General features: G+C 37.7%; 1 protein-coding gene across 4 annotated transcripts in view; it reads right to left on the reverse strand.

Moving 5' to 3' along the window:
• Positions 1-21,463, reverse strand: part of FNDC1 (fibronectin type III domain containing 1) — a 124,385-nt gene that overhangs the window by 40,058 nt on the left and 62,864 nt on the right. For 2 of the 4 annotated variants that reach the window (XM_020986718.2, XM_020986722.2), the window contains 8 exons: positions 17,145-17,351; positions 15,270-15,368; positions 13,018-13,135; positions 12,074-12,261; positions 9,784-9,891; positions 7,549-7,737; positions 2,765-5,632; positions 1,193-1,293 (listed from right to left, as the gene is read on the reverse strand). In XM_020986718.2, coding sequence (XP_020842377.1) covers positions 1,193-1,293; positions 2,765-5,632; positions 7,549-7,737; positions 9,784-9,891; positions 12,074-12,261; positions 13,018-13,135; positions 15,270-15,368; positions 17,145-17,351 — 3,878 coding nt within the window. The remainder of the gene's footprint in view (positions 1-1,192; positions 1,294-2,764; positions 5,633-7,548; positions 7,738-9,783; positions 9,892-12,073; positions 12,262-13,017; positions 13,136-15,269; positions 15,369-17,144; positions 17,352-21,463) is intronic. The other 2 variants (XM_020986720.2, XM_020986721.2) reach the window with 2 other exon arrangements.

A 21,463-nucleotide genomic window follows, 5' to 3' on the forward strand; every position in this document is an offset into this window, starting at 1 on the left:
TTATTTTGGGGTATATTTAATCTATTCAGTTTCCATGAATTTTCAAGAGTTCATATTTTAGAAATTACAAGATGTATTTTCATATTACCTGTACCTGAAACATTCTAAAGATCCTTATTTTTTAAGCTGGGCATTTTGTCGTTCTCATGTACTCTTCCTAATTCTTGATAGCCTTTAAGAGATAATAAAACTCTTGACTGTGACATTCAATGCCTTCAATAATCTTGCTTCAGTATAACTATCTAACCTCTTTTACTGATCTCCTTCACATACTTTAACTTCTGGCCAAACTAATATGTTTTCTATCAACCATTCTCATTATTTCCACTCTTATCTCCATACTTTTGATCATTCTTTGGATATAGAATCCTCCCCCTTGGGAGGAATAAATCCTTCTGTTGAACATGACTCCCCTTCCAAGAAGTCTTCCATCACTACAGATAAAAATGAATTCTCCTCAGTGGAAGAGAATTTCTCCTGGAGCTTTGTTTGGCTCTCCTTTGATATTGAAACATTCTGTCCTATATCATACTAATTTGTAAATTGGTCATATGTCATCACTACCTCCATTAGAATGTAAGCTTCTTAAGGGAAGAGACTATAATATTTTTTTATCTTTGTATTGCAGATAGCTTGCACAAAGTTAAGGAATAAAGACTGGACCTGTGATTTCATTGGTACAGGAAATTCCTAAGGGAAAAGGTTCCCTCTACCAGAGCAAGTTGGCACCTTCTTTACAACTGATGGTTTTAGAAAGTTGCTTAGCGCATGGAAAGGTTATATGATAGATCTATGGGTCACACAGCTAGGTAGGACTTGAACCCAAGTTTTCTTGGCTTTGAAGCCAGCTTTCCATCCATCAAACTATATTGCCTCTCTTGTTGGATCTATAACTGAAAGCTGTTTTTTTTTAATGAGGTGTTCTTTTTTCAAAATGATAGATATTCAATAGTCCTAAACCAGTGAAAGCAATCCTGGTTTAAACATCAAGCAATCAACAATACACACCATTGGTTCTAGCCACAGAGTCATTATTAGGAAAGCCATAAGGAGATTTGATGAAAAGTGCTCATTAGTTTTGGCTATAGTTAAGAACAAGGAAGACTATTGTATCTATTTTTCCACAGAACTACCATTTCTTTTCCTTCAATAGCATCAAAACATCTTGTATTTGTAAAGAAGTTTACCCTACCCACTTTGTTCCTTGAGGGCCATTGATAATTCTCTGTCCACTTAGTTGTCCATTACTACCCGGAAGTACTTTCCCATCTATATTTGGTCTGCCATTATTACCTATGCAGTACAAGAGAATAACAGAACTGAATAAAGTCAATAGGTCAAGAAAGTTTGTTTTATACCAAAGTTTTAAAGAAATACTTCACAACATACAGAAGGACAACCAGGGTTTGAAACCACCAGTTGAAGTACTAGGTTGCAAATGGTCTTAAGCTGTGACTTGTACATTTTCATCCAAAGCTTGTTTAAGCTTTAACATGTTTAAGAGTATTAAGAGCACAATAATGGTTTGGTCATTCTGCATCACTGGAGAAGCAGGTGTTCTACATATATGAATTTTCCACACAACTAAGTTCCCACAAAATAACCATTTTTTAAATAAATCTTTTTCAACATATTGCATATTTCTTTTTTACTATAACAGAGTTTAGTCAACATATGCATATTTTAACCTTTTAATGAGAAGGTTATCATTGTGAATTATTGTATTACGTTATAATAATCAAGTCTTGTATAATATAGTATATAGAAATTACAGGGAAGACATAGGAGGCATTATAATTGTAGATGGCTCCCATATTACTTAGCTTTGAAAGCTATTCTGTTTCTCCCTTTTCCTGTGGCTTCTCCTAGACAATACTTTGCATATGCTAACTACTTTAAAATGTTTGTTGAATTGCATTGGATTGACTTGACAACAATTGCTACTTCTAATCAGCTGCCTGATTTCACAGTAAATGAAAACCCCTTTCCTACTGAGTAAAATACATGGATTTCTTGACAAGTATATGCAGTTCAAAGGGTTTTATCCTTCCATTTAATTCATACTTCTCACTCTTCTTTAGATGGTTGAAGCTGTCTTAAATCCACTGGATTTATTAATGTACGCAGTATTTTTATTATATTAATGTATGTAGTTACATTTTATTCAGATGATAAACTAAGCTAATAGATAAGGACCATGCCTTCCGTTCATTTATTCAATGACCATGTACTGAACATCTTCTATACTCAAGTCACTCACTATGCTAGGTACTACCTAAATAAACATATGTACGCTTAAGGCAGAACCCAAACCCCTATTTCATACTGAGATGATGTAGATACCAGCCCACAGAAGACTAGATTCTATCCTCATTTATAGAACTGTAAGGCTCTAGTTGTTTCCTGAATACATTTGACTGTATTGCTTCTTTGTTATTATACCAGTCTTTAGTATGTTTTATGAATGTACCACAATAGCTGAAATACTTAACCTATTATATCCAAAGCATCTGAGCTTTTCCAAGCTCACGTTCAGATGTGCACTTGCACAAAGTACAGCTCAAGTGTATCTAAGTACTTTGAATAAGCTGACCTCGTAAAAGAGTAAAAATCCTTTGTCAGACTCAGGAGCTAGAATTTGACAACATGGTTGGACACAACCTATGGGACTGTGCTCTGCCCATGCAAGAGCTACAACACATGTCACTTCTGAAAGCATCTTATGAAAAGCAAAGTGGACCAAACATTTGAAAGCACAAATTACCTGGTCTATAAGAAGGTCTTGCAGGGTATCTTGAAGGTGAGTTGCGTAATCTTGAGTTTAGCATTCGTTGACGTAGTGAAAGCATGGGTGTGGTGGAAGAATAAGTAAGTGGGGCATGGGTGGTAGTATGCAAGGGGGTACTGCTGATGGGACTCTGGGTATCATGGGAACGTGGAAGAAATTTAGAAGGGGCATTAGGGATTTGTGAGGTTCTTGGAGTACTGCCCAATGGTGGAAGAATAGGACGTTTTAAGGGAGTAGAGTTCTCTTCTTCGTTAGATCTTACTCTAGGAGGAAAAAGAGAACTTACAGACTTCTCCTTATCCTTGCCAACATTTCTATTTATGTATTTACCGCTGGAGGAAGGAGGCCACTTTGAAACTGAAGAAGAAATAGAATCTTCCTCTTTGTTTCTTCTTGTATATTCTCTATTATCATCATCATCTTCATCATCATCATTTGAGACTGACTGGTGAGACTTCAGGGAAGATGACAGAGGACTCTTAGAAGGAGGCTCTATTTTTGATGGTGTGGATTGGTAGAGACTATCTTTTTTCTCCACCTGGGACGTTGTTCTGCTAGGAGCTCGAGCACGGGAATGAACAAAAGGTAAGGTGGGTTTTGTATAGGTTTCTCTGGAGCTACTGGACCTGCCAGCTGGCAAAGATGAACCTGAGTCTCTAGAAGAAGGGGAAGAGGTATGTCTGCTTTGGGACTTTTCATCAGCATCTCTAGACTGTGCCCCTATTTGCTCCTGTTTGGAAAGGGATGAGGTAGGAGATAATCCATCTTTGTGATGGGTAGAATGTGTATGTATCCTGACATCTTGGTCCTCCAGTTCTGTGCTGTAATTCTGGCTATCATCATATCTACTTCCTGATTCCTGATGACTCTGTCGGGAGGCTTGAGATGGGAGCTGCCCTCTAGAGTTGGCAGAAAGGGTGGACTGACCAGATCTTGTTTTAAAGAAAGGGCGAGAGTTGGAATGGACATCTTGCGATGAGGAATAAGAATTTCCTGGTATAGAGTGCCATTGTTTTGATTTGGACAATGGATTTTCTACTTCCTTACCCTGATGGTCATGAAGCTGATGTTTAGAAGTAGAAAGATGTGAAGATGGATGCCTTTCTGAAGAAAGTGCTGCAGACCTCGAGTCCTGGACTTTCATTACCTTTGTGGGTGCACTAGACCCTGATTGGTGCTGAGATCTCATAAAAGGCCTTACTCTGGCAGGAATCCCCACTGTTCCTGTGTTTCGATGAGCATCTTGTGTATGTAGTTTATTGGGAAAGGATGGTGAATTGCCCTGAGAATGTGCTTCAGAAGAAGATGACTGAGAAGTCAATGGAGACTTTGCATTTTCCATGACAGGCGCTTTTCGGTGAACACTTGACACTCTCTGGGGGATTCTTCTTATGTGATCTGAACTCTGTGAAGAAGGCTGCCTTGAAGAAGGTAGATAATCATTTACAACAGTAGAGGGAAGTGGTTTTTCTTCATCATCTTCTTCCTTTTCCTCTTCATCTCTATCAATATTTGAACCAACTCTAGGATCAGAAATACGATGAGAATGAACCCTAGATGATGTTGTGGACTGAGGGGAGCTAGAAGGCTGTGACCGGGGACCTTGGCTACTGCTAACCCTGTTAGGATATCGACTGCTGGAAGAAAATGGCCTACGTCTGGGAAAATTTAAGTTCCCAGAGATAGGCTGACCTGTTGCCAACCTGGAGCGAAAAGTAGGAGAGGTAGAATCCGTTTGCCTCTTTTTATCTTCTGCATCATAGTCTTCATTGCCATCATCATCTGAGCCATTCCTTTCATCTGGTGTCTGCCTCATTGAGGGGAGGTGTGAGTGGGTGGCCCTATGACGGGCTGGAGAAGAAACTGTGGACTGTGATGGCATGGCAGAGTTGACAGCTCTTGCCTCCTGATCATTTTTTAGCACACGAGGATGAGATCCAAATCTGGTTGGCAGTGCCCTTGGAGCTCCCCCAGGGGAAGAAGTTCTTGTTGCTGGGATTAGAAAACTCGATTTTTCCTCCCAGTTCTCTGATGGAGCATTTGTATGAGCAGGCAAATGTGATTTTCCTTCACCATGTGTAGGACTCTTCTCCTGGTGTAGGACAGGCTGTCGATTTGATGGTACAGTCAATCGAGAACGTTCTGTAGTTTTAGAAACTGGCTTCCCAGATGAAGGATATTTTGAGTGCAGAGGGTCTTTAATATGTCTTTCTTTCTTGTCATCATCATCATCATCATCAACTGGGTCATTACTAGTGTTTTCATGAGATGGGTTAACAGAAGTGACTCTGGAAGAAGGATGAGAGTTACGCATTCTCAAATGCCTGGTTTCATCATCATGGAAAGATGATGATGATGGAGATGTGGAAGCAGACTGTGAATCCTGAGAGGAAGATGAAGAATCATGTGAATCTATGTTTGTCTTCTGGGGTAATGTGGGAATGCGGGCTCTCACTGGGGTCCTTCCAGGCCCTAAGACAGAATGAAAGGACCTACTTGGTAATGGTGGTCTAACATTTCTCTTGGTGTCTTGGATCTTAGACTGTGATGCTGGTGACTCTGAATGGGAATCTAAGTCATCATCAGTGACTTCTGTTGACTGGAGATCAGAGCCTAATTCTGTTCTCTTTTTAGGGGGTAGCTGGGATTTACTAAGGACCTCACTATTAGTCAAAAATTTATTCTTTAAATCAGGAAGTGGGGTTTTTGCATCTCTCCCCTTGGGAGAAAGAGGTGAATGAATGTGTTTAGAGGGAGGGACTTTTTGTGAAGGCTCAGGCTTTTTAGGATCCAATTTGTCTTCCATATTCATTCTCTGATGAGCATTTGGATCACTGGTGACAGCTGCAATAGAATTGTAAAGAAAATTAACCACAGCTATAAGGCAGTAAATGATCATTTATGACAGCATGGAGGAAAGGATATAATCAACCACTACAAAAAATACCAAGTAATATATTAGAATAAAAATAACTTTTCTCCCCCTGGCCACAATAACCAAAAGGAAAGATGTACTTCCCTTTGTGCAAGAGATGTGATCCTGAAGGGAAAAGAAGAGTAAATAACTTGAATTTCTGTAAATTGGATCAAGTTTTAAACATTTTAAAAGAATTGAATTCCTTTATATTTAATAGGAATATTCAAAGGAATCATGAGGTGAATCCTTTAGTCAAGCAAAGGATCTGTTTGTAATGTGTGTAATCAACTTCAAACTATCTGCTTTGAAAGTTCAAATGTTTTTATTAAGGTAGGCTACCCAAATACAATTTTCAATGTGTCCTAAATGAGATGGAGTAGTGTGGCACAGGCATTAAGAAGTCTTGGATTCAAATCCTGCCCATGTCATTTATGAGCTGTATGACCATAGACAAGTTACCTAATCTCTATGTGCCCCAGGCAATTCCATTAGATTTATCTAAAGAGTCATCACTGAGGGGCAGCTCAGCAACACAGCAGATAGAGCACCAACCCTGAAGTCAGGAGGACCTGAGTTCAAATCCGGCCTCAGACACATAACACTCGCTATCTGTGTGACTCTGAGCAAATCACTTTACCCCAATTGCCTCACAAAAAAAAAAAGTCATCGTTGAGTTGCATTGGTAGAAGGAGTTTCCAAAATTCTAGTTTCCCACACTGACACAATTACACAGATCCTTCTCATAGTCACATATAGATGAGCTAGAATAGGTCTTATTATATGCTAAGACATGAGAAAAATGTTGATGCTGAATAACTGTTACCCCAAATCACATGAAGTGGAGTACATGGCCTGCATGGTATGCTTTCAAGGTCACCAAAAGGCCTTCACATTTCTTATACTTCAAAACATGCCTTCTTCCCTCTCCTCTCTGATGCCTGAACATTCTTTCAAAAGGGACAAAACCTTTGTTTCATAATTGGAAAGAAGGCTTAGAATGCAGCAAGACCTTGAGAGGCCTAAGGTGTATAAGATTAATATCAGAGCCTTTCTTAAGAATCAGCTTTAACAGAAGGTGGACACTGGTTACCTAATAATAAGGTGGTGTTGTGGATGAAGAGTGTAGATAGGGAAGACTGGGGGATCCAAAGGTGAACTTGGCTTTCTTCAAAATTTAACTTAAGAGCAGACCTGGGTATGTCTATGTACGGCTAGTCTGAACAGCACACAGTGAAATAAAGCACTGGCAATTACCTAGTTAATTTAGTGTGGGTGGCCAAATAAGATAATTCATACCTATGTACATAGGACAAAAAAAAAAAAAACCCAGTACATTTTGAGGCCTGAGTTAACTTGACTAGCTGTCAAAATGGATTGGATAAACTGGTTCACTGCCAATTCTTTCCTTCACATTTTTTGTTCAGACATAGTTCAAGTACATACAATACAAAACAAACTTAAAACCAGTATTTTGGTCAAAGGGGAACAAAATAACCATAGCAACAGCAAAAGTGTCCATATTTAACATCTAAATGTTTCATTTCCCTTTTATTTTCAATATAAAGTTAGAGAATGACATCAGTTAAATTATAATTAACGACATTTTTCATCTTACATGGGGAATTTAGTGCAACCTACCGAGGAAAAATCTATTTTTAAAGGAATCACTACGTAAGATTCTTTTTCCCCCTTTTTGAAATTTCAACACAAATTTGTGATAAAATCTATCTATCCAATACATTATAATTCAGGACTATAATCTCAAGTAACACAAGACAAAGAGCCAGAATGATATATGAGAGACAAGGACACAGTGAGAAAGCAATGAATACAAGACGCTTACTTGTTGGCATAGCGACAATGAAGGCTTTAGACTGAGGACCCTGTCCTCTCCTGTTTGCGGCCCGGATTTTGAAAAGATAGCGTTCCCCAGGCTGCAGACCATCCACTATGGCAGAAGTAGTCTTTCCAGGATAGGTGAGGGACTTTGCTCCAAATGGTTTGAGAGCCGGGGCGTATGAAAGAATGTATTCTGAAATGATTTGGCAGACGGTTGGAAGGAGGAAACTGAAAACAGTCCTGTGTCCAGCAGACAGACTGTATGGGTAGGATGAATTAGAACGTGCATTACTAAAATTAAAACACTAGCAATGCACGTCAAGTCAACAGCCGGAGTACAAAGATATGAGAGAATCTGAACTAGCACTCATTCAGGCTACTAGACAGGATATGTAGTTAATTAGCTAGCAATTTTGTATTTTAAATAAGTTAAGCATATGGAATCTAGGAGGCAAATCTTAATGGTATTTACCAAAAACATTTACATAGTTTTTTTTTTCCTTTATTGCCTATTACCTCGTCATTCGCTGGGATGGAAAAAATCAAGTGAGAAGCGGCAACTACTGGAGATTGAGTCTAATTAGCTGGGACAGCTTTAAATTTTTTTGTTTATTAAATTGTGATTATTTTGTGTTACTGCCTTAGTTACCAAGTTGATGATTTAATATAGATAAGTTCCAGATTGAGAAGGCATTTATGTATGGTGGCAATTACAATATTTTAGATCAAAGTATGCAATGGTAAAATTAATTTGATAACATTCAAAAGGTGGGATAAGTCAAATATTTCAGTCTTATAAAGATTATTTCAATTCTGTAATGCTATTTTGATGCTAGTACTCTGAAAATAAAGATTATATTCAATAGTGATAAAATAAAATGCCTTCGCTACAGAAATGATTAAGTAGTACATTATGTCCTAAAACATATCATTCTTTTCAGTACCAACCCACAATTCAAGCTTATTTTCTTCTCAATGCAACTGGTGATTTCAACTTTGTATAGCATAGTCATTTGTGGTGGTCAAAAGTTAAGAAATGGAGAAATTCATTATTCAGAGCCACATTGGTAGAATAGGGAGTTTGGACTACACTCTGTTGAATGAGGGACAGGGAGCAACTCCAATCACGTACAGGATTTACTATTCTGTAGTATCACTTCCTATACATAGCAAATGCAACAGTCATTATGAATTTCAGATCTTGAAACTTAAAAAAAATTTGTGATAAGAATGCCAGACTAGGGATGGATGAGAAATGTGAACAGAGAGGAGCTATTCAGCCAGATGCTTTTGCTTTAGGAACTCAGTGGCGACTGTGCTTTCTGGCTATGTAATTAACTGGCCACTAACCAGAAATTCCTTCCAGCCTTTAGACTAGAACCAGAGTAAGAAAAATGAAAAACCATATAACAGGACAGACAAAACACTAGACAAAATATTAAATCATCTCAAAATAGAGAAAATCTGGATAACATTGATGCCTTCTTAAATGAGACCTTTCCTATCCATATCAATAAGGTACCATCTGCTCTGCATAACTAACATGCAGTTAGCCCACACACAAATACATACATGGCATGTGTGTATACATGTGTACATATGCATCTCTTTATATATGTATATATATTTATATATAACTATCTACATTATTAAGGGCAAGATTTGTTTATTATATTCTCAGAAAACATATTTGAGAATTGACAAGCTGAGAATAGTTTATTCAGTTTGTATATTTTAAATGTAATTATATTTTAAAACCATATTTCATCACTAAGGGACTTGGACAAAAAGAATATAAATCCATCATCACTAGGCATTCTCGCGTACTTCCCTAATTAGTTAAGGATATTTGTGGTTAATGCTGGGTTTTTCGCTTCCTCTGCGGTACAGTGAATAGGTCATACATACATAATATTTTAAACTTCAGTGTATTGTTCAGATGGGTTAAGAGGACAGTGCCACAAATGTGAGATTAAGACATGAAGGATAATACAAGAAGCTGGATATTGGGAGAAATTGACAAAACTAATTTTTGTGCACAGTCATCTTCATTACCTAGAAAATAATTACATCAACTATCCTTCCTGTCCAGATTAAAACTCTCCAGTAGGCATGCTACCTCCCTAGTTGCTTTTTGGATAATGTGAATAGCCAGTATTGATCAATCATCTGGCACTTCAAGCATACGGCATAGGTCATTTCCATTTCCTCATGCATTTTTGTACAATAAACTTCCTACCTTTGACTCTCCCCTCTGTCTCTGGAAGGGCATCCCAAGAAGCAGTGACAGCAGTTTGTTTGCCTTTTACAGGGCGGACATCCAAGTTTTCAGGTGCTGTGGTAGGAGCTATAAACAAACAAATTACTCAAAAAGGCAAATGTTATATCAAGAACATGACTATTTAAATACATGCTGATGCTGTTGTTATATGGGGTGTTGTAGAGTCTAAGAAGGCGAATGACACATGCTGATAGTCCTTGGCAGACAAACATCATTTAAGCAGATGTCACTGATTGTCAATGAACATGTAGGAAGCAAATTCATGGCTGATGCTGATGTAACATAGCAATTTATATTACTACTGTCACTATCTATGAAGTAGATAAGTATGAGTTAAAAATAATCCTGGGACAGCTAGGTGGTGCAGTGGATAGAGCACCAGCCCTGGAGTCAGTCAAATCCAGACTTAGACACTTGACACTTACTAGTTGTGTGACACTGGGCAAGTCACTTAACCCTGGCTGCCTTGCAAAAATAATAACACTAATAAATATTATAATAATAATCTGGTTAGTAGTTTTAGAGATTCAATTCACCAAATATTCATTGAATAATAATAAGGGCTAGCATTTATGTTGTTAAAGTTTGCAAAGTACTTTACAGATAGTATCTTGTTTTATTCTCACAACAACCCTGGGAGGCAGTTGCTATCATCCCCATTTTATAGTGAGGAAATTGAGGCAAACAAAGATTAAGTGCCTTGCCCAGAGTCACACAGCAAGTGTCATAAGCTGGATTTGAACTCATTTCATTCAGACTCCAGGTCTAGTACCCTACATATCGCAGCAGGGTCACACAGTGAGTAAGCATCTGAGGTTGGATTTGAATTCTGGTCATCTTGATTCCAGGTCTAGCACTGTATCTATTGTCCCACTCAGATGCATCTTGAAAGTATAATATGTGCTTAAAACATTGTGCTAAGTTTTATGATCAATGCAAAGACAAGTAAGAAATAGTTTTTGACCTCAAGGAGTTCACAAGGAGCATGAGGAAAATCAAGCATACCCATAGTTGTTGTACAAGGCATAATATGATAAATATTATAATATTTATATAATATATAAAATACATAATATACATGTGTATATATAATTATATAATATACACATATATAATATACAATGAATATGATGTTATAATGGCAGCAAAAACAAAATGCCTCAAAAGTACAGAAGAGGGAGAGATCACATCTAGTTTAAGGACAAAGAGAGGTCCTAGTAAAGGAGGTGTTTGAGATGGTCCTTAAAGGAAGAAGAGAATGTGTAAAAGGCTCCATCTCCTGATGGAGGTGAGAAAGGGTGATGGTAATATCATGAGCAAGGGTGCCTAGTTTGGAAAGTACAGTGCATGGCATGTTCATGGAGTTATCAGTGATCCAGTTTGGTGGGAGCAAAGAATATTATGGAAGAGTAATGGAAAATAAGAAAGTATTGGCTTTAATTTTTGAGATACAGGATCATAGATTCAAAGCTGGAAGGAAATTTAGAGGTCATCATGTCCAACCTCCTCATTTTACGGATGAAGCAACTTGTCTGGGGTCAAATATCTACTAAGTGTCTGAGGCAGAATTCAACCTCAGGTCTTCCTGACTTCAAGTTGAGTATTTGATCCATTTCAGCTGGAGTTTTAAAGAGAGCATTGAAGCAGCCCAGAGAAGGTTTTGTATGGGTCAATCTTTGTACCTTTGGCAAGGGAGAAATTTTGAACAAAATAACAATGCTCTCTGGGCCTCAGTCTCCTTATTTGAAAAATGAAGATGGTGAATAACCTGATTTCTGTGTTTCCTTCCACATCTGATCCCATAATCTATGACCTGTCAATATAAAGATATACTACAAAGTATAACGGCAGATTCAGTACATGCATTCTCAGAATCAAGCATAGGCCTTCATCCTGGGAGAGGTTATTTTCCTTCTGTAGTCACAATAATACACAAGGGTTATTTATGTACATTATGCAAGTGGTGTTTAATGGATAACATATGTTGAAAGAATAGTGATTTAATATAAAAATTCAGTACAGGGCAAAGTATGTTCCCCGGGGAAATGGTCAATCAACAACTTTGTGTTTATACATGGAAACTTGACCAAAGAATTTAAAGCCAACCTCTCTAAAAGGAGTATCCTTTCTGATGCATTGCTATGCTTGGACTCTAATAACCTGGGTGCCTTGGGACTATATTCTCTATAAATCCTACTGCAGGAGTATCTCCCTGACAGAAAATTCAAAGAACCCTTTAAATACAAACCAGATTCTGGTGTTCTTTGAAAGACTGAAGTACTCCATTTGCCATCTCTTTCACCTTGTGAAATACGGACTGCAAATTCGTACATGGTGTCTGGAATCAAATTCTCAATCAGAGTCCTTCTTCCAGCAACCTGCTTATAATCCCACCTTGCCGATTCTCCTTTCTCTCGATAGCGCACGGTATACTGCCTGTTGATGAGAAACAGTTTAGTGCTGGCATTTATTCAACAAAATTCTCTGGGTATTGCTGTCCTTCCTCCTCTTTATCTATTGACTGTGTAGGATGCATGGCCTCTGCAAGGAAACCAAACAGGAAGGAAATCAATTCTTGGTTATATTTATCAGCTCAGGAAACCAAATTAAATCCACAGTAGAAATGCTGTGGATTTTGAGGCCAAGGAAGACAAGATCTGGTATTTTGGGGAAGGGTTCCTCCCAAAGGCTCTGAAGCTACAGGATTAAGAAACGTGATGCAAGAGGGAAAGTCCTGCTACCTACAGAAGAGGTGAGGCAGTAAGGGATAGAAAAGCAAATACTGACACCAGAACTGTAATTGATGGGAAAGCAGGCTTATCACCAGTTGGGGAACAAAATAAAAAATAATTAATTGCATGCCCTAGGCAGACAGGAAAAAAACTAAAACCTGGGCATGGGGAGCTTATACTCTGAGAAGAAAGGGCATCTTCAACACTGTAGGGCTTAAACTTTTCAACACAGTTTGCTGCATTTCTTTTCCATGCAATCTCCTTCATGACATCTCTGCAGTAATCAAGTGGTTATAAATAAGAATGTATTATTCACGAGGATGGTACCGAGCACTACTTAACATGAGAAGCTCTGAAAAGCAAGATGTCTGAAATCAGAGGGTTTGAGCACAGACTCTTACATCACACAGAATGTCTCTCAGTGAATAAAACCAAGACCCAGTAAAACAAGTGAGAATACCTGGATGCAACTGTCCTTTTCTGTTTTTCCAAAATGGGATCCACCCAGGCAACAAGGACTGACTGAGATGACATAACTCGAACATTTATGTCTTCAGGCTCTTCTAGCTCATCCTCCTCTGAAATGACAAAACAGAGCAATTACAACAAAATCTAGGCAACCTCTGAGAAATCGCTATTGAATCCAGCCCATTGACCAGTGTTGGGGAAAGGCAGAAGGAAGGAAGGAAGAAAAAAGATAGAGAAAGAGAGAAGGAAGAATGAAGGAGGAAAGAAAAAAGGAAGGAAGAGGAGAAAAGGAAGAGAAACAGGAAGAAAGAAAGAAAAAAGAAAGAAAGAGGAATAAAGGAAGGAAGGAACAAAGGAAGGGACAAAGGAAGGACTCTCTCTTACATTTTAGACTGAGACTGAGTAAAGACTTAAGCAATTATCTGTGCAATCAACATAGAAAATTTAAGCCAAAATAAATCTCCAGCCGAAAAGGCACCTTACTATCCTGACCACTTAATAAAAAACAAATACCTCATATAAGGCATTCTGCTCAAGGATGCTATTTAGTATTTTATCAGTTTATGACACAATATTCTTAGCACTACTTTGGGGGTGGGGGCAGGGCAGAGTTAGGAATTGGTTATAATGGCATTAATTGATAACTTTGGCATGAAATGCTAATTCTGGTTCCCACAACAAAAAGTATTGGGGCAGTGTAAGGGACAGATCTCTAGACTGAGGAAGACTAAGGTCTGAATTTTGCTTTATTAGCCATACAATCCTGGGCAAGTCATTTAACTTCTAAACCTCAGTTTTGCCTTCTGTAAAATGGAGAAATATTAAAACCAACCTAACAGGGTTGTTGTGAGGATCAGATTAGATAATTTATGTGAAGTACTTCACAAATTTTAAAGCATAATATAAATGTCAGTGATTATTATTGGTGTTGTTCAATCTTAGATTGTGGGATGCTACGAGAGACTGAAATTATGTTGTTGTTACTGAGTCATTTTCAGTCATGTTCAACTCTTTGTGACCCTATTTAGGGTTTTCTTGGAAAAGATACTAGAGTGGTTTGCCATTTCCTTTTCATTTTACAGATGAGGAAACTGAGGCAAACAGGATTAAGTGACTTGCCCAGGGTCACACAGCTAGTAAGTGTCTGAGGCCAGATTTGAATTCAGGTCTTCCTGACTCCAGGCCTGGTATTCTATCTGCTGTGCCTCCTAGTTGTCAATTTTCATACTTTGAGTTAAAGGGCAAAAAATTATGGGAATTTTTTCCTTGAATAATAGCCCAGAAAAAGCATCTATAATTTATTAGAGAGCATGGTATAGTGGGTAGAAAACTGGCCTCTGATTTTAGAATGTCCTGGTTTCAAATGCTGCCTTTGACACATGCTAGATATGTGGTCAAGGGCAACTCACTTAACATTTCAGTGCCCCAAGTAGCTTTCTAACCCCATAAGTTGCAAAATGTTGTTGACCTACATTACTAGAGACAGTTTTCTCATCATGAGTTCTCTACATTGATGAAATCATGGGTTTGTACCAAAAAAGAGAAAAAAAATACCAACAGCAGTAACTAAAAATAAAAATACTTGTAAGTAAGGGAAGAGGGCTAAGAGAAGAAAACTCTCCCAATACAAAGAATAAGTGACATTGTTCTCAAATCTGGAGAGTCTGAGCTTGCCTGTGAGTCAAAGTCATAATTTGCTTTTCTGACAACATTTTACAATAATTTTGTAAATGAATTTCAAATAAACACAGATGTGTATATACAGTCAAAGACAGATACATCTACTGGCCATGAGCCACTGCATGAGTCACTAATTGCTTTGCATACTTTACTATGCTAACAATTTTCTATGTACAATAGGGGTGATTACTAGCATAAGACCAATATGAATTGGGCTTATCTCAGGCAATCACTCTGCACATATCTATTCATCCATCCTTCCTCCTGTTCAGAACTGCTGTTACCAAGAGATGGTTTCTGTGTAGTCGGAATAAATATGTTACAGTGGAGCTTATTTATTGTTTAACTGAGGAGCATCACCAAGACCAAGCCAACATAGGACTAAAAGGGGGACGGGGATGAATTTTTAAAAGATGCTCAGGTTTCTCCAGAACGTGATTTTTATTTATTATAATTAAATAATTATTTATTTATTTATTTATTAGGACACAGCTGTCTTACAAGCACCAAACCCATCACGTACAACGATCTGCAGGTTAACCAAAAGTACTGACAAAAACTTACCTTCAGTTTTTCGCTTGGTCAAAGCAGCCCTATACACGGGCTGGCTCTGCCCCTGGGAGTTCACAGACTGCAAGGAGACCACATACACCGACTCAGAGGCTACCAAGAAAACAAAAAGACATTTCTGCAACCCTTTTCCCATCACAAATAGAAGGATTTGAAGGTGGAATCAAGTTCTGTTTCTATTTGTGTGAGAGGAAGCATCCTGTAGTAGCTAAGAAAGCAAGCCTCAAAGCCAGAAAGACCTGGGTGCAGGTCCTGCCTATGACATATTGACTGGGTCCCTTTGGGTAAGTCACTTAACCACTCAGTGATCCAGGCAAATCTGAAAGGATTACAAGTTACAGAGAAGGTAGAGATCTACACTGATAAAAGTTCCCTACAGCAATGAAATCACAGATCCAGGCATTATCCTCTATTTACGAAGGTATTCCCACTTGTAAATGTAAATCCTTCCAACTCACTTCCTTCTATTCATTCCAGGGTCAGATCATTATCTATCTTCACTGTGTGCCCAAGATCTATGTAAGAATGAGATGACATGGTGAACTGCCAGTCCAACTGCACGTCATGATCACATTTGAACATAAGGAAGAGAAATCTTTCAATGGGGTGAAATACAAATCAAATAAATGGAGAGACAGGGGTCTTGAGGACTAATTAGGAAATAATTTGGGCTTATCCTAGTGTGAAGGCAGTGGGAATGGTTAGAAGGGAACATATTGGTAGATATCGCAGAGAAAGGTTTGACAAGATTAGACAAAAGTCTGCTTGTGGGACGTGAGGCAGATAAGTCATAGATGATACCATTGTTTCAACACGGGGGAACAAACATAGGAAAGTTAGAAGCAGATTAGTGAAAATATAGTAAGTTCTACCTTTGGATACACTGATTCTGAGGTGCCAACAAGATATCCAAGTGGACACGTCTAGTAAATGGTCAGAAATGAGAGTCTGGAGCTCAGGGATGGCTGGAAATCATCTGCATAGAAATTATAGTTGAAGCCACGGAAGTGGATGAGGATGACAATAGAGGAGTGGCTAGAGAGACAACAAAGGAGGACCATGGACAAAACCTTAAGGAAAATCAATATTAAAGGATCAGGAAGAAATACCAGACAAGAGAGAAGGTATGGTTCCAGAAACAGAAGAAAATCAAGAGAGTGTGATATTCACAGAAACCAAAGGAGACAATAACAAAAAGAAGAAAGATGGCTAATAGCACCAAGTGCATCAGCATTTAGCACAGTGCCTGGCACACAGCCGGTGGTTCCTAAATGTTTCTTGATCGACTGACTGAAATGCTACAAAGCAGAAGGGTGAGAATAGAGAGAAGATCATTGAATAAGGAGGTAGGTCACTGGTGACCTTTGAGGGACAATTTTTCAGTCTAGTGCTTAGGCCAGAGATCAGAGGCAAGGGCTTATAAAATGAATGAGTGGTAAGAATGTGAAAGCATCTTTTTTTGCAAAAAGTTTGGTAGAGACTCGCCCTGCTAAGGAGGAAATTAATTCCTATTAGAAAAGCATCTTATGATAGGGTGGTTGCTTTTTAAAAGAAGGAAACAAATAAAGACATATGAAATGAAAGGGAATTTGTGAAGCCAAAATCGTTTTCTTGTTCTTTTTGTTGTTATCAAAATGCGATAAATATATATTTGGAGGGGGAAATATGAGCAAGTACAGTCTGTGAAAAAAAATTAATTGGATAAGAAAAGAAAGATATTTTATTCAGTATAATTTTTAATGTTTAAAAGTATCTTGAGTTACTCCCATAACTGACTGTTTTTTGAAGTAAACTAGTTCCTGAGTAATAGAAGAAAGACCATCATACCATGATCAACCGACATTGTGGTCATGCTGCAGCTGGACTCACCTAGTTTTTTAATTTCATGTGCTCGTTCATCCCTTGTCAGAGGAACATAATTCATCTTCCTGCCACTTTCTCCATAGCCCAGTAGAAAACCCTGGGACCTCCGTGGACTCTTCACGCCCGATGCACGTGGTGCTTTCCACTGAACAGAGAGCTTCTCATCTGAAGACCGGACTCGAACACGCAAAGGTTTGTTTGGCACTTCCTTTTCTTAAAAAAGAGACAAAACACAAAAACGTAGCATTTAGGTTTTGACGACAGAGGTACGGTGTCTCTGCAAGCGTAGCCACAAAATTTGGAGCTGTGTTTGCAGATAAACTCAACAAAAACATCAAGGAAAAACACTTGACAAGAAGGATAAGGGACACTGCCACTATCTTTCCCACAACAAATGTCAAACAGAATGGAGCAAACGAAAATTTCTGCTAGGAACCATGGACGTTCTCAAATGTTCTATCTTTTTTTCCTTTTGCACCCTTCCCCTCCCCAAATTTAAGCCAAATAAGGACAATAGAGTATCATCTGAGAAGAGTGAAAGGTCAATGCAGAAGTACAGTACAGCCCTACACATACTACTACTGTCCATTAGAAATCCAACCCTCCACAGAAAATGATGAGTTCTCTTGGCTTGCTATTACTTCATTTCTGTCTTAATTATATTTGCCCACGTTCTTGAGCTTCTGACCTTCCAAGCAACACAACACAAACCCTTAACCATGCTGTCCTTAACAAATCCTCACCTTTTTCTTTTTTTACTAAGTAGATGTTTCTTAAGATACTCCTTAAATTGTTGACATTTTCTAAGTCATTAATCCCTGAAGCCATAACTCAGTGCCTAAGTTCTTTCAGTTTCACACTGAACAAAACAGTCAACCTGGTAACATGCATATGGCACAAGCACACAACATCTACCCCACTTTGGACATGTCCTTACTCTACGGATGAGGTTATGAGGCAGGTATTTACCAGGGCATCCTTCCCTCTATTCTCCACATTCCTCTATCCCACCTCGAGTTTTGTTTGATGTAATAAAATTGGAAAGTTTAGGAAAATGTAGCAGCATTTAGAGAAAAAATTGTGGGGTGGTGGATGGAAAGCCAGCTTCAGGGTCAGAAGCACATGAATTTGGGCTCCTCCCTTGCCCAGCTTTACTATCCTGGGAAATTTTATAAGTTGTAGAGAAGGTATCAACCTGTGTTAGTGAGAGGAGTTTCCTCACCCAGGAAGTGTCTATTCCATGGAAATCACAGGTTTAGCTGCTATCTAATCAATTTACACAGAAGGATTAATTCAAATTTGAATAAAATGTCCAAAATGATTTCTTTTTCTGCAAAAATTTAGGGTGAAAAATACTCTAAATTAGCAGGTTTTCCCTCTCAAAATCAAATGCTGAATAAATGATTTTTTTTCAAGATTTTCTTAAATCTTGGTTCCTTCAGATTTATGGTATGCTAAGAAGCTTTTTGGTTTGTTTGTTTTGAATCCAGTAGTATGTAATGCAGTTTTAATTCTATTTAATATATGTTATTTCTATTTTATATATATATATACAAAATTTAATTAATTATATTACTCTCCAGTACAGCCAAAATGGGTCTTCTCATTGTTTCTTACAGGATGATCCTTTGCATGGAAAGTCCCCCATTCCTGGAATATGCTCTCATCTCACCACTGATCCTTGGAAACCCTTGTTCCCTTTCAGATTCAGCCCATCCCCTCAGGGATTAGTGCCTTCCCCTCTAATGTACTTGTATCTGTTTTGTATATACTTATATGTATGCATTATTGTCTCCATCACTAAAATGCAAATTCCTTGAAGACCAAAAAAAAAAAAGTCAAATTGAGGAAAGATCTTCAATTGAGTTAACATCATGGAATTCGGCCATGAGAACAAAAACAACATAATCAGCAATAGCTAACCTTCAAAACACAATTGATACAACATCTAATGAAAATCATCCCTTAAAAAGTCCAAACAGCCAGCAACTAATGGAGAAGAATATAGATGAGTGTTTTAGAAAATGTTGTCCAAAGGGTGGGTGTGTTACCACATTCTTAGAAGGCTACACAGAAAATCTAATGTATGCAAATTAGCAAATGAAGGTTATATAACTCCTTTTCAGTTACAGAATCTTTTCACTGTGCTGTTAATTACTTAAAAATTAATTCCCAAAAAAATGAGTGATTCCATTGGTGTTGGGTATATTCTCTGCCAACATACTGATCTTTTTAAAACTCAATAGGCAGTTTTCATGATTGGCTTTGACCAAAACAATTCATCAACTTTCTGGGGATAAGATTTTTCACACTGAACTAAACTGGGTTTTGGATGAATGATAACACAATCTGTTACTGCACCTTACTCAAAACCTTCTCTGTGTTCTAGAAGGCAATTAATTAACATTTCATAAAATAATGTAGTCTTATGGCTGGCTATACCACCTTTATGAGACACCTAGTGTTGCAAATAGAATAAATAATAATAGCAAATAATAGCATGTTTACAGCACTTTAAGGTTTGCAAAGAACTTTACAAATATTATCTCATTTTAGCCTTACAACAGCTAGGGTGGGGTGGGATGGTAAGCTCCATTATCATCCCTATATTTTTACAGATAAGGAAACTGAGGTACAAAAAGGTTCAATGACTTGTTCAGAATCAGGCAACTAGTAACTGGCTGAAGCTGGATTTGAACTCAGGACATCCTCACTCCAATGCTGTAGCCACTGCTTCTCCAAGCTGCCTCATTAGTGTTCTAGACCTTTGACCAAAATAGCCTCAATGGAATAAAAAATCTGGTGGTATTCAGTCGTCGTTTCAAGAACTAGCTCTGAAAAATGGTAAATCCAAAAAGTAATACTTAAAAAAATACAATTTCCAAAAGGAAATTAATTTAGAAAGTATTCACTATGCCAACTCATCAAAGATGCAAGTTGCACAAATGAATAATCAGATGAATTTCCATATTGATAGTTCTTGTTTCGTACTAAAAATAAGCATTGTGTAGAGGGTCCAAGAACTCAGCTGCCAAGTCTTATTGAGTTTCCGAGCTCCTAGCTGGGTGACTCTGGCAGGAAGAAAACTTCCAATCAAGCAGAGTTTGACCTCAACAACAAGTAGCATTCCTTTCCATTGCAATTACTATGTAAAGATTCTTGGGAGATAGAAGGTGTAAGTGACAACACAGAACAGCCAGAAAGCCTCTTTCTTTTTTTTTTTTAAACTAATGTAGTTTTGGGCAAAGAGCAGTTTACTTGTTCTCATGTAAAACGAGGGCCGTGACTGGATGCTCTCGAAAAGATTCCTCCCAGCTCTGTATCCATGATCCTTGGACACAGGGTCATTTTGAAATGAAAGAGGGATCTTGAAGACTTTTTTGTTTAATAATAGAAAGAATTTGGAGAATATTAACAATAACAAAGTAAGTAACCACCTTTACTTTTCCAGGAACTATTTTGTTGTCTGTTTAGGAAAATCTTTCGTATTTTTAGGAATCTGATGTGCACTTTACACTTAATTATTTATATTGCTATAAAAAGACTGAGACTCTGTGGAGAAAGTGGAGTTAGGAAGACCTGAGTTCAAATCCAGCCTCAGACACTTATTTGCGTGACCTTGGGAAAGTCTGCCTTGGTTTCCTCATCTGTAAAATTGGGATAATAATAGCACCTATCTCCCAAGGTTGTTATGAGGCCAAATGAGGTAATATTTGTAAAGTGCTTTGCAAACCTTAAAGCTCTATATAAATGTTTATTATTATTATTATTATAATTATTATTATTATTGTATCCCTCCACAGCACCTAGAATTATTTACAAAAAGATGAACCAATCAAGAAATATTTATTGTCTCACTATGTGCCAGACACTACACTAGGCAAATATGGGATACAAAGACAAAAATGAAACAGAAATAAAGACAGTGGATTCTTCAAACTATTGGTCCCTGGAAAATTTCTAGAATAGAGAAATGTTAGAATTACTAAACAGATGGTCTATGTGTACTTAGAAAAAGAAGCAAGTTAACACGGGTTCTTTGAGAACAAGTCATACCAGACTTACTAATTTTTTAAACAAGATTTTTTAAACTGTTGAAGACATTCAGCAGATGTATGGCAGAATTCAAAAAAATATGAAAAAAAAATCTCTCATGTATCCTATTTGTGGACAAATAGATAAAAAATGAACTAAATAATAGTATAGTCATATAGTTTCAGAACTGATTAAATAACCAGACGCTCAGGGTGTTGATTAAGAAATCGTGTCAATAGGAATGGAAGTTTCTATTGGTTTGCTAAGGGGCTCAGTGCTTAGCCCTGTTC

The sequence above is a fragment of the Phascolarctos cinereus genome, unplaced genomic scaffold (assembly GCF_003287225.1).
Source record: "Phascolarctos cinereus isolate Bilbo 61053 unplaced genomic scaffold, phaCin_HiC Scaffold_5;HRSCAF=322, whole genome shotgun sequence".
In the NCBI taxonomy this organism is placed as follows: Eukaryota; Metazoa; Chordata; class Mammalia; order Diprotodontia; family Phascolarctidae; genus Phascolarctos; species Phascolarctos cinereus.